This window comes from Rhyacophila brunnea, unplaced genomic scaffold (assembly GCF_057557595.1).
Source record: "Rhyacophila brunnea isolate RB1 unplaced genomic scaffold, BYU_Rbru_1.0 scaffold_6, whole genome shotgun sequence".
NCBI lineage: Eukaryota > Metazoa > Arthropoda > Insecta > Trichoptera > Rhyacophilidae > Rhyacophila > Rhyacophila brunnea.
Window position 1 is genome coordinate 44315798 of NW_028233276.1, and position 14311 is coordinate 44330108.

Consider the following 14311-nt stretch of genomic DNA (forward strand, 5'->3'; position numbering starts at 1 on the left):
TACTTCAACTGATGCGGGGCCCAAACGATAGACCCACTCTCAAGTCTGCTTCTAACTAAGGAGTTATAGAGAATTTTTAATACCGTAACATCCGAAAAGACCCGGGAAGTACGCAAGACAAAGCCCAACATCTTTAGCGCCTTTTTACAAATGGTATCTATATGACCACTAAACGTCAGTTTACCGTCAAATGTAATTCCAAGATCTCTTACAGATGCTATTCGCGAGAGAACTCTGCCATGCATCGAGTACTGGAAAAACAATACTCGTGAGGCTTTAGTAAACGATAAAACATTGCATTTATCAATATTGAAGTCCAGTTTGTTACGCCTGCCCCAATCTAATATATTATCTATATCAAGTTGAAGTTGACGACAATCGTCCAAGGTGACAACTTCCATGAAGAGTTTCAAGTCGTCAGCAAACAACAAAAACATAGCACTTTTAATTACCAATGCTATGTCATTTATAAAAATCGTGAACAGCAATGGCCCTAAGTTTGAGCCCTGGGGGACACCAGAAAATGTGTAAAAGGTCTGTGACTGATAAAGGCCGTACGAAACGTATTGTTGACGGTTCCTAAAATAACTCCCGAATAGCTTTAGAAATCGATCCGACAATCCAATAAGTTGGAGTTTTTCCATTAGAATATCGTGATCGACTCTGTCAAATGCCTTCGAGAAATCATTGTAAGAACAGTCAACCTGGCTGCCTCTATCTAGTACTGACGACACATAATCAGTGAATACCATCAGGTTGGTTTCCGTTGATCGGCCTGCTCTAAATCCATGCTGTTCATTCATTATAAATGACTCAATTTTTGGAGAAATCATGCTGTGCATGATCATCTCCAGAACTTTTGCTGGTGTAGAGAGAACAGCTACCGGCCTGTAGTTTTCTACTGACTATAGCGTAAATACATATTGGAACATTTTTACATTGTGTAATTTAAATCATAGAATTTGCCTCGCAAGGCCTTCTTTTTCACAATTTAAAATGTGTACCATTTCTGTATTGAGTAATACTCCAAAACTACAACGTGGCCTGTTTGAGTTTTTCCATAGATAGAAAAGTTCATACAATTCCATACTTTAAGCGACATTATGTAATTGGATTTTGACCAGTGGCGTATGGTCCATCCCAAGGAATCAATAAATTACTATGTTATATTATGCAGTTATTTTTGAAATTGTATAGTATTTCAGTACCAGTTCGGCAACAGTTTCAGTTTCTTAAAGTTCTGTAATTGAGACTTTCACGGTTGGTTGTTATTGTTTACGTTCTATATCACACACTACTTGCCATAATAGGTATATATATACTTTTAAAAGACTATCCCTACAAGCAAGTCACCGCACGCCACTGTTCTTAACGGACAGTATGATCGATAAAAATGTAAAAATTGTAAGGCAAATTATACCATTTTTATTGCAAAAATACACATTGAGTAAAATAAAATTACAATTTTTGGTTAGACCTATTAAGTCTGCAGAGTATAATTTCAATAAGTTCAGCCGTGAAATCTCTTTCTTAAAATTTCAGGAGCCTACAACGGATGATTGCCTTTGTCGAGCAATTGTCGCACTTTTAATTAAATATATGACAATAAGTCGGACTATTACTGTATTGAAACCAAATTATATACCCGAGTTGACTCCGAGATCCACCATGACAGAATGTATGAAAATAAAATGGTGATATATTCTGAGGAGTTCAATGGCAAGGTAAACTAAATAGTCGCAGTAGAACCTCGTAGCATTAGAAATCAAAGGCAAAACCTTTTGACAGAAAAGTTTTACTATTATTTGGAAATGAAGTTATCAAGAAATGATGTAAATGCTGAAAATCTTACACAGTACAATGCTGGGTTTAATAAAATTTTTCCAAAATCTAATTCCTTCTACGGTTAAAAAAAAAAAACCATGAATTGGAGGTAGAATATCATTCGTCGGGGGGTTAGAAGTTCGCAAAAAATTCGAATTATGGTTGCCGATCAAAAGGCTTAACAATATTGCCAAATAAACTCTGCCGAATATACTTAACACACAAAATAGTAATATTACGTTCTCGGGTTGTTTATACAGAAGAGTAGGTATAGTTAGACACCAAATATTATGTGATTATGGTAACACAAAAACATCAGATCCATACTTGAAAATGTTCATTTAGGTACAATATTTTTATTTTAAAATAATCACGTCGGCGAACCGAACAATATCGATAAATAAAAATAGACCAGATTAATTAATAATTCATTTACTAAAAGAAACTTACAAAGGTATAGAAAATTAAATAACATTTTTAAATGTTTAGAATACCATTTATAATATATATATATTAATAGTATATATGGGGATAAATTACTCCAATTCACGAATTTCGTCTATATCACTTGCAGACTTATATATTTTCTTGATGAGAGTCAAAACCGTGTACACATTTATCCATAGTCAAAGGTGACTCGTTGGCAATTCCATACCACACGGAACAGTACGCCCGCCGCCCTAGCCCCTAAATAATATACGTAACTCTCAATTAATTATTCATAATGGCTAAACCCACTCTAGTTAAACACAAAAGAAACACGGAAACATTACTTAAATTGACACAATATTACATTCAAAAGATGTTATTTTTGTAGATATCTAGTTATTGCAAATAAGAAAAGGCTTGGTGCAGAATACTGCGTGTTATCAATTGTCCGTCTTCATTTGAGTAGATTAGCTATATAATATTCGATGAACTTCGCCTCACGACTGCCCATAAACATGTCGGGACTGGAACTATAACGAGAAAATGTTTCATAGCCTAGAACATTTTTGAGAGCCAAAGACATATTTCCTATAATTAAATCTAATATGAGCCACACATATTATTTTAAAACATTATATAAAATATTTTTTCTTGCAGCAGTTTCACAATGAGATTGACATATTATTCTTTTCAATATATTTTTAATGGATAGTATAGGTAATAAAGGCATTATTAACCATTACACATGAAATTGCTTGGAAATGTACTTATAGAATGCATAAATTATGTCTCACTGTATTTATATTTGCAGTCATTAGGATTTGTGTATAATATGCCAAATTTAAACACTATTTTAATATAAACCTGTGGCACAATTCGGACTATATAATATGTAGGTAGATGAAAAAAAAACAGACAATACATATTATATACATTTTATATATTTATTGATTTTCATAAAAAAAAACCCGGCTAATTTGTTAATCCTATAAAACACGACTCAATAAAAGTGCATTTTCAATACGATCCTTTTGTAATTGATGTAAGGCATTTGGCAGTATACGCGGTGCTTGCGGGTAAATGAGAAAATAACCACGACATGGCTTCGTTCTGAACTGTCTGTAATGTTTATCGGGGGCTTTGCTAATTGATAGAGGGTGGCGGGCCGATTCGCAGAAGATACAACTGAGGGAGCTCCGCTAATCGATGAAGGATTGTTCCACACAAGCTTTCACCCGCTTTTCATATTCGCGTCTGTTCTCTTTGTAGAGCTGCGCGGCCATCGAATTGGCAGGAGAGTTGGGGTTAGGATCACTTAACAGCGACTGAAAGCAGACAAACATACAATTCAACGTTAATGAACATAATATTGTAACGATGATTACTTTTAAACTCTGAAATTTCCAATCGTCAATGATGAGTAACACAAATCCTTTCATTCTACAATACCAGCGTGTGCATCTTTTGACAGTTTTGAGTTATAGACGTTGCCAAATTATTTTATTTCTTCTCCACATGTTTCTATTATCTGTAGTTCCATTTTAAGTCATGTTTACTGTTTGATATGGCATTCTCCATATTAATAAATATTGACATAAAATACGTGCTCACTTTCGTATTTATAGTAAGCACTAGAATGGAGTTGCGTGATTGGAATCACCAACATATTCATCAGTCTATCTCAGAAAACTATAACCATAGCACATGAGACTGAAGTTTGATAGTTCTGACAGAATATATGACATAGTTAAGAGCGATGCCGAGCGAGAGAAAATTATGCAATAGGCTTCTTGTAAGAGCAGTCAGAAAATAATAACGGTAACAATACCTAATTAGTTTTACCCTACGTAATTCTGTGTAATTTCAAAGTTAAGTTGTTCCACTATAGTAAAACCCATTTGGATTAAGTATAAGATTTTTGAATATGCTAGTATCGTCGACTATATACGTATAAGATTTTTGCACTCATAACAGTTTATAATAATTGTTGTCCATACAATGGAAAAATTCGCAAAGCTCTGAAATAACAGGATACCGTCATTATTTTGTCTGTTCTATTTAAAAAAAAATTGTATGGTTTTATCTTATGTTAGGCTTGTCTCCTAGAAAAAAGTTGTTTTTGACTTATGAGGTTTACAAGATATTGGAACACAATGTGCTATCTTGCATTTACGTAATATAGAACTTGAGACACTCCCTGCTGTGATGGCGAATAATATTTTATAGGAGAACGAAAACAAAGATTAGAAATTGTAAGTCAAAAGATATTGTACATAAAGATCTAGTAAACACTATATTATATCAAAATAAGACAAACCATGCATCTGTTTTTAGTGTATTTACGATTTATCTTGGTTATAATATAGATGTTATTTTATGGAACATTTGTCTTTATTTATGTAATCTGGGTTGTGATTATTATATAGCATTTCATATTTTTCGTATTCTACAATCAATAATTTTGATGGTTAATTTCTTGCCGTCTTCCATTTTATATTTTATAATGAGTTGACAAAACATTGATAAAAATATAATTAGCTAAGTAATTGTTTTATCATGGTATATCAAACTTGTTAATCTTAGAATTTAGATAGTAAAGTGGGTTTTCATTGTAATTATGTTCAATTTATGTTTTTTTGTTGAAAATCAGGGGTTTCTTTTGTTAATGACCATTTATTGACTTCTAAGTCATGATGATTTATTGAATTCCTCATTACTATTCATAACAGGGAACTCAGAAATAATGGGAACTGAAATACACAACGGGTAAGGCGATAGCAGGTAACCGACTCGAGTAAGGAAGAATCCGGGTTAAACTTACACACGTGTCTAGAATACGTTTTACGTCGAATACTGAAAACTGCTCTCGGTTTATGCATTTACGCTCATTTAATGTTGGTGTATTACACACACTATTGCACGTGCATAATGCGTGCTTCACTTTCGTAGGACACTCACACATTCAAAAGCTTGCTTCACCATGCGGCGTATTGAATATAGCCTATCGGTATTCTATTTATTATCTGTTCTGTGATTCATAACTTTTCAATACTGAAATTGAAATGTTCACTTTATGCAACCTAATGATTATAATAATGCTGTCGTAAGCAGTTACTACTAAATATCATGTTTTATTCTAATTAATAAAATGTATTAACAACTTAAAAGAAATTAATGTTATCAATTTGGGACAGCCTGTCCACGTTATTAAAAAAATTCTGGAACAGAATAGAGTTTGAAGCCAGTATCGGTAAAGCATAATTATTGATAAAGCTCTCGCTCAGAGTGTGATAGGAATGGGTTCTAATCCCACTCGGTCCAAGAGTTATTCTTATAGATATATTCATGAGGCTATAACATTTTTGGATAAATTTAGTTATTTATTCAATCGGAGACATTTCATAAGAAAAGAGAAGAGCATTTGATCAAGTAATGCTTTGAAGGCGGTGATGAAAAACACAAGATCGTTATAGAGTACAGAAGACTTGGATAGGTGTTCAGTCAACAGTCGACAGTGGATAATAATGGGTAAGTTACATGCTGGAGTTTTGAGGATATTTGTTTGCGGCAGATACTGGAACGTATGTTGTGACAAAAAGTAATGCGATAAAAAATGGACCATGCAGCCTCGCCTCTTGACATATTTAAGAAAGATATGATATTGGATCTGGTTCTGTTGCGTATTACAGGCATCGATATATTCTCAATCTAGCTTGCTTTTTCTTCGGCGTCCTGAAAAGCCACTAAATATCATCCATACGGAGTAAACGGTGGCACTACGGCATGCCCTGGGAAGATGTAAGCGACACGGATCTTGTCATACGGACACCTATGGAGCGGATATGCAACAAAAAAAGAAATATTCTACGGAAGTCGATTCCAGTTATACTCACTTGAATAGAAGTTAAAATGGCGGAGACATCGTATGTTGGACTCCATCTGTTCTGTAATATATCCAAACATATACCGCCGTCAGCGTAAACATTGGGATGGAACATTTTAGAAACAAACCGCACCGTCGGGGGCTTGTTTGGATATTCTTCAGTGAATTCTATTGTCAATTTGAAGGTGCCGTCTTCAAAGGGGGTGTCATGGGGGCCAAATATAACGGCGTTCCATATCATAATATTGTTGTCCGTAGGGGCACCCGACACTCCGGTAGGTGGGTCTTCTTGTAATCTGAAAATGTAATTAATAATTTAAGTAACAAAGCAATTAAAACACATTAATATGTGTGGGGTATAATACTTTTTATTCAATTAGTATGACCAATACATTCTTCATGAGATTGCAGAAAATATTGTACCTTAAGAGTTCATATGCTTGATTAATGGAGAAATGTAGATAAATCTTATTAAAAGGTAAGTACTAATAATAAATGAATTATTGATGAGTGACAGATTGACATATTTTTGTATCCGACGAGGATATTGGCCGACACACGAAGAGGTTTCCAAACAGATTTTTTTAAACTAGAAATGGATGTTAGCCAGTCCCAGGTTTGAACACAAGACCCATAACTTCATAAGTGGACATGATACCATTCAGCCACTGAGGGCAGTGATATGTCCACAAAGAAAAGGTAAATTACTATTCATTCCTAAGCAGAGCTTACGGGCATCCCCAGAGTGCATTGTGTCTTTTTTTGAGGATTGGTTGTTAGTGTTAAAATTCACATGTATACTTTTGCTAGACGGGACACATGGCTTAAGGCGCCAACCCCACAGGAAGCAGTTTGTTAGTTGCAAGGAAATTTACGAGGCAATTTGCTCAGTTGTTGCCTCTTAAAGCTGTCCGTACGATACGAACACAAAAATTTTCGAGGGCTCTAGCAGGAGCCATAAGGTGGAGTATGTCTTGTGTGGTGTACAAAGGAGAAACGTCGCAACCTCTCACGAACTCCACACTTCGCCACGCTACTTAAAGTGGGTTCTGAGCCGAGAGATCTGCTCTACTACTACTGAACTGTTAATTAAACTGAACTGAAAATAAGTTGTTTACCACCAAGGTTCAAAAGCTAACCTCTTTACTTAAGTATGAAAATATATAACCACTCATTAAATTTTAAACACAGGTATAACATATTATTATTTATTATGAAACTGAATGTTAACCGAATAATTAAACATTTAGCTTGTGTTGAGAGTGCAGTTGAGGCTGATGTTTAAATGTTTTATGAAATTAACAAAAAGTTACACAATACAAAAGTTAAGACTGTGAATAATAATATAGGTATTAAATGAAAATTGAAATATCATTGAGTCAGACAAAACAAGAAGCTAATTATCAGTAAATTGTTTTCAAGCATTACGCACGCAGAATAGTCATTAGTGTTGGTAACTTTCTCTTATTTTATTATGGCAATAATAATTTATTGTCATACTGACTACCTAATTCAAATTATTCTGTAAAAAGGTGAAGTTTGATAATTATTAGCTACCTATTTGCTTCATATACGAACAGAAAAATTGATATTGATTATCTGTAGACTTGTCTCATTTTATTTTATTAAAAAAATCTGCTAAATATCAAGTAAAATGAAGGTTAGCCAGCCCATCATTGAATGTTAGTGGTAATTTGAAAGGATAGTCACCTAGTATCACCTCAATAATAATATTATGATAAAAGATAGTGACCAGTTAGCCAAGTCTTTTTAGATGTGAGCAGGACGTAGATAAATAAATAACTTACTAATAACATTTTAATATTGCCTGTCAGGGAAATCGAAAAAATTATAATATAAGCACCCACGTCCGGAATGCATTAATTATTATCGACTGTATTGTTAATGTTGAAGTGAGGAAACTAAATAACAATAAATATGCGGCGGAGAGTTGTAGAAAATCTCATAATAAATACGACAAAGATAAAATTTGAAATGATCTACAGAGGATGACATTGAAACAGCATCATGTTTTGAATGCATCCGTAGTGCGCGACTCGGAGAATAGAATAATCTAGACAAATAATAGTGCATGGTAGAAAAAGTCCTTCGTTTTTCATGATGTAATTTGGTGAATCAGAGTACGAAAAATAGTACTTTATTATCAATACCTAACCTGATGTTACAAAGAAAAGTTTTTATTAAACGACACATCAGACAAAGCAATACGCGAAATACAATAGTATTGATTTTTCGTACAAGTGTAATTTAACGTTTTTTTATAAAAACAAGGTTAAATAACAGTATTTTATGGATATCAGACCTTTTAAAATCTCTCATCAAGCGTCTTCTGGCAGGAGTTGACATTATTTAAAAACTTGGCCTAGAAACACTCGAGACGAGCGTGAAACTGGGGCTTAGAGATTTACCTAGTCGTAAATATTTACAATTTATATACTATAATATCACTGAACGTTACGAATCGACCATACAAAATAGTAAATACACAATAGAAGGCTCACGGTCGATTATTCACTAGAATTTTTTCGTGTATCATGGCCAGCTAGATTTTACACGTATGAAGTTCGCTATGAAGTCGGCTTCGGATTATGAAGATGAAACTCATTTCCGCAAAAGTACAAACTGCTTCTATTGGTACCACTGATTTGTGAATTTCCAGCGGATCATTTGATTTTACTTCACTTCGCACTTTTGACATTAGTTTTTGACAGCTCGCACTCTGCAGTGAGTTGTAAACATTCGTTAGGGTTATGTATTTAAACAGTCGCCGATGAAATGAATCAATCAAAGAAAATAGAAATCAGTAAATCCACGGTTAGTGAAATATTTACCCTTTTTTCTCTTTCTTTCTTTTAATAATGTTTCAATAGTTATAAAATTACGCTTAATTAGATTATTATATTACATAAAACTTAGTAAACGGTTTTTCATTATTTGAAAATTTCAGTTCATCAGTTTGAAAGCGGAATTATTAAGAAAGCAAGATGAAGTTAATAAGGCGAAGCTCGAATCGAAGAATCAAATCGAAAATTTTGTTCCCGCTTCAAATGTCGGAAAATCGAGAGACAAATCAAAACATCAAAAGCAGACGGTAACAGATCAACCAAGGGATGCAGAAGAAGCAGAGGCTCTTCGAAAATCCAAGTAAAGTATTATTATTTTTAAAACTCAACCTTCAATCAGGAACCATCCTTTTTCTAATTTTTTTTATTCCCGTTTATTTTTTATTTTCATTTTAGCACTACAAACAGGCCATGAGGCTCAATGACAGTTAGTAGTGTAGTCATGGCCCACACAAAGGGGTGGCTGACAGGGCTCTAGCGTTGGAGCCCGGGTACAGGGGGGCTCGGTGTAGCTGGTCGACCAGCTAAGTGAGATAAAAACACATCGCAAATTTGCTCTAATAGTCAAAAAATTCGCCTGTGATGTTAATTTGAGAATATTACAACTTAAAAATATGTGATTGTGCGATGCAATTTGATATGATATGATAATTGATATAATTACTTAAATGATAATTCACTGGGAAACACTACTTTCACACTGCCTTTAACCTTGGCGATAAATAGGGAGGTCCGTCAAAGACCCTGGCCTAGGAGCCCACTTTAGTATTTGTATTGTGTAGTATTAGTGAAACAGTCACTGTGACAGCAAGGCTTTGAGAAAATCAAATCGATACCCCAGTTCAATAGGGGAACAACTCATAAAACCTTGTTCCAAGATAATGGCGTTTGAATTTTTTGCAGTAATTCTCATTTTAATTTTAACGCCTTGATTTCGATGAAAGTGTATGTTTTTTATATTTAATTTAGTGGAATTCATCAATGCACAATGAAATTGTACATTTTAATGAAGAATTAACTAATAAATTTGATTACATAACGGAATTACTGATTAATCTCAGGAAGGGTTATTCGATTTTATGACACATTAAAGAAATTTTTGATTGTTTTTTTTTGCTGAATTATAAATAGAAAATTATTCTACATCAAATGGCATTCTCAACCCAAAACCTTTAAATTTTGAGCTGTTCCCCTATTGAACGGTATCGAAATATATGTATTGTGACCTCACTTGGAATTGATAAGCCTAGATGAGAAGCTAGACTTAAGACCTGGTTACCAATTTTCTAAAAGAATTTACTGTTATTTCAGTATAACTAGGAAAATCAACTTATCAATATACTGATCTTCACTGATAGTACCTATATGAATGAATCATTAAAAATATTCCATCTAGAAATATGATGTATGCAAAGTTATTCGCTGTCTTTAATGATTTTATTATTTTGTGCATCTGTTTTAGGGCGTCATTGGAACGTAAATCTAAATTGTATGATCATTTGTCACAAGGATCGTCTCATGATGGCATGGAAGAGCATTTCCTTGTGCAGTTTCAGAAAAAAGAAACCGCTGAATCGTCTTCAAAGTCCTCAACGACTGTGAATCCAGATGAATCAGAAGAGGCAGACTTAACGAAAGATGATGACATTGATTCTGATGGTGAATGGTATGTATAAATAGTTTGGACTAATGAAGATAGATTGTTACTATTTGTACTCAATATCTGATAACACCCACCGTAGATTAGTACCGCAATGTCCGGTTATGAAGTTGTCGATCGTGGGTTTGAACACCGCGAATGTCTAACAATTATTTCTCATAATAAAACATCTAAAATACCTTCACAAGAGGTGTCCAAGACACATATCAGATTGTAGAGAAGATTTGGTACAGTTCGGTTATGTGGAATACAGCGGCAAATGCATTTTGAGAATGGCCGATATACTGGATTATTTGTTAGGTTAACCTAACCAAACCTAACCCAACCTAACCTAACCTGAACTAACCCAAACAAACAAATAATCCAGTGTATTGGGTATTTTCAAAATGCGTTTCCCGCTGTATTCCTCATAACCGAACTGTACCGAAGATTTTAATATGGTTTGATAGGTATGATATTGTTAATGTTAATATTATCGGCGTTAGCAGTACTGAAAACATTGGTTGTAAATCAAATGTTTATTTACATACTGTTATTTGAGTTTGTTATTTTCTATCAAAATAGTGATGGTACATTCTATACAGAATTTACTTTAGACTTGTAGCACAAATGAAAGATGTTTTTATTTTAATCCTTAGTTAATAAATCTCAGAGCATTCAATATTCTACAAATGAACCTACAATGTAAACTGACTTGCAGCTCATTTAATAATTAGCCTTAGTAACCGTTGTCAGCTTCACTTTCATATAGTAAAGGCTCCATCTTCATAGAAGAAGATTTTTCTTCAACATCATGGGTGTGAACCATTTTAAATTTGTTTTATTTTAGAGTTTTTAAAATATTTTTTTGGTATACATACATATTTATATCTCATATTAAAATACAACCGATGTGGTTGGGAATTTTTCACTGCACTCATGAATATCTCTTACAAATGAAAATCATTCAGATTCCACATTCAGTTTAGGCTAACCTGTACCATAGTGATATAAAATCACATTGGCTGAAATTCACTCCATACTAATCAGCCAACACCTCAGTGGATACATACCGACTAATACTAATAGGCTGACCAATGAATGGCCCTAATTGCCTTACAAACTAACAGAAATTGTGTGCGCGTCAAACCTATGGGAATTTAGCTAAAAGCTAGATAACAGCCTTTTCTTTCTATATATATTATGTTACATTTGATATTAACCTTTTTAAGGTGATACAAATCTTTTAGGGAGATACATAATTAGAAAATGCTGGGGTAATAGAAAAAATCGTGACAAAAATATGATACCAGATGGGACTCGAACTCCATCTATCAGATTCTGGCCAATATGCTTTACCAATGTAGGTACCTGCATCCTACCTGAATTAACTAATCGTCATGCAACTGAAGCGATTCTCAAATTCTGTTACCTAATACATATTGGCTACCTACCGGCTTTTGTGATTTGAATCCATATACCAATAATTATTGATACTTACTTTGATTCCTAACGTCCAGATCTCTCCAAATTTTGAAGTATAAATGTAATAATTATAAATTTAATTAAAAAGGTGGGAACTAAAAGGATTGTTCAGAATAGAGTGTATGACTTGAAAATGCTGTATAACATTAATAAGATTTTTTCCACTAACTGCCCCCAATTAAATATGCATTGTTCATAGGATTTGAAAGGTAAATTATGTGTTTTCAAAGTACGTAGTACATGAATTACCACTTTCATGAATTAGGTGAAATATTTCCCAGTGGGTGTGGTACACCTACATTGTGCCACCGAATGAAGATGATAGTTTGCCGCCATTGTACAACTTTACTTCAGTTATATCCAGTTTCAGAGTTTAAACAGTGATATCAGTTAACATGTTATGTATACAAAAGGTTTCGATAGTTAAGGCTTCAAAGTGCTTTCTCTTTTCACCATATTAACCCATCCTTGTCACTCCAGAGACTTGAGGTTCTTCTATCTATCTTTAGCAGATAATTGACAATATATACTTGGAGAAAAAAAAATGTTTAGTCTTTATAATTTTGTAACATTTAATAATTAACATGTCCGAATAAACGGGTGTTGGGCAACTACTCACCATATTTCTACTATACCTCCGTGTTCTTTTAATGTCCCTCGTGGAAAATTTCGTCACTCTTTCCTCTCCCACCTTCCAGTTACCAATTAGTGGACCATACTACAGTCAAACTCGGTTACTACGATCACGGATATAGCGAAATCTCGGATGTAACGAGGAAACATTCGTTGACATTTTAGTTAATGATTTTCTCCATACATTTATTCACTTTTATAACGATCTACTTATCGGGTATACCGAGCTAAAATATCGTCAAAAATCTTCTTAAAACTGTTAATGTGTCGATCGTTTTAAAAAAAACATTTCGACCCTAAGCAATAAAATCAGACCGGACAGGATGCCGCCGGGATCGGTTTACGTTTATGACACTAGTTAAGTGTCTAAGTACCTACCTAATTGGTGTTTTCGCCGACAATATTGAAAAAGTGTCCACTCATATGGTTGAAATTGCATCTGTGAAGTCAGTAGGTACCTACCAGCGTTCATTACAATAAACAACTTCTTTTGTAGTTTATGAATGCCATGCTTGTTTTGGGCAAAAATTCTAATTGTGTATTTTTCTTTGAATTGCGACTTTTTGTGTTATGTGACCGCTCATTTAAAAATAGCTATTCTCTGATATAACGAGCAACACTTATAACGAGAAAATTCAGTCGGTCCCATCTTCCTCGTAATAACCAAGTTTGACTGTATGATAATGTGTACTTTTTTTTTTAATTTTCCAGGGCTGATTATGTTGACTGTTTGGGAAGAACAAGGCGATGTCTTAAAACAGATTTAGAATATGTTCAAAGTAGGGATGACAAATTAAAAAAATCTTTACAACCAAATGTGGATGAAGAAGATCTTCCAACCAAGACATTTATGAAAGAAGGAGAAGTGAGTATTATATATATATTTTTTTAATAAATCTTTGTTTTATAAGATATGTATTAATTATCAAGAGTCAAAAACCGTTCTAGAGGCTTTTTGTAGTTTTCAGTGAATCATGAAAAACAAATTTACATGTTTACAGCCTTTGTAAATAGTGTATCACAGCATTTTATAATATGGTCACACATATTAATACATGGTATTAGGCAATAAAACGAAATAATTTGAAATACCTCATATAATCAAAAATAAAAGTGTTTTAAGTACCGTTTACACGTGCATGGATTTACTGTTGACAGTAAATATTATTTAAAATGATAAAAAACGTTCATTGAGTCATGCGGGTGTCGATGCAGTACGGTACACTTGATGTGACCTCATTTTTGTTCTGGTGAATTTGGCAGATTTTGCTAACTGACAATATTGGTTTAAAGGTTCAAAGTGTGTTACAGGATGGGAGCATCAGTCTGATAACATTTTAAACATCTAGAAAAATTACATTACACACCTTTTTCCCATAGCGACAGCTTACCGTGACGTCACATGATAGTACGTGACGTGCATCATAATATATTTGACGCTTAAGTATCATGAATTACCACTAAGTAATGCTGAATCTCTTGAAAGATAAAGTAAAAGTTGATTATTTATAGATGTAATATTATTTTTTCGATTATTTGGACTATCATGATTCC

General features: G+C 33.7%; 2 protein-coding genes across 2 annotated transcripts in view; one reads left to right on the plus strand and one right to left on the minus strand.

Moving 5' to 3' along the window:
* Positions 1–2637: 2637 nt before the first annotated feature.
* Ubc6 (ubiquitin conjugating enzyme 6) lies at positions 2638–8734 on the minus strand. Its single transcript, XM_085956850.1, has 3 exons — positions 8460–8734; positions 6147–6432; positions 2638–3578 (listed from the first exon to the last, which is right to left on the minus strand). The coding sequence occupies exons 1-3, from the start codon at positions 8501–8503 to the stop codon at positions 3453–3455; spliced, it is 456 nt and encodes a 151-aa protein (XP_085812976.1). The 5' UTR covers positions 8504–8734; the 3' UTR covers positions 2638–3452.
* Positions 8735–8844: 110 nt separating this feature from the next.
* Positions 8845–14311, plus strand: part of LOC147065719 (coiled-coil domain-containing protein 174) — a 375807-nt gene continuing 370340 nt past the window's right edge. The window contains exons 1-4 of the mRNA XM_085956848.1: positions 8845–8971; positions 9105–9301; positions 10463–10666; positions 13469–13622. Of these exons, the coding sequence (XP_085812974.1) occupies positions 8933–8971; positions 9105–9301; positions 10463–10666; positions 13469–13622 (594 nt within the window). The 5' untranslated portion in view covers positions 8845–8932. The remainder of the gene's footprint in view (positions 8972–9104; positions 9302–10462; positions 10667–13468; positions 13623–14311) is intronic.

Coding starts and splice junctions, on each gene's coding strand:
- Ubc6 (XM_085956850.1), bottom strand. CDS start 8,503: ATGTCAACTCCTGCCAGAAGACGCTTGATGAGAGATTTTAAAAG. Junction 6,433..8,459: donor TTGATGAGAGATTTTAAAAG/GTCTGATATCCA, acceptor TTACATTTTCAG/ATTACAAGAAGACCCACCTA. Junction 3,579..6,146: donor CCATTTTAACTTCTATTCAA/GTGAGTATAACT, acceptor GTCTGCTTTCAG/TCGCTGTTAAGTGATCCTAA.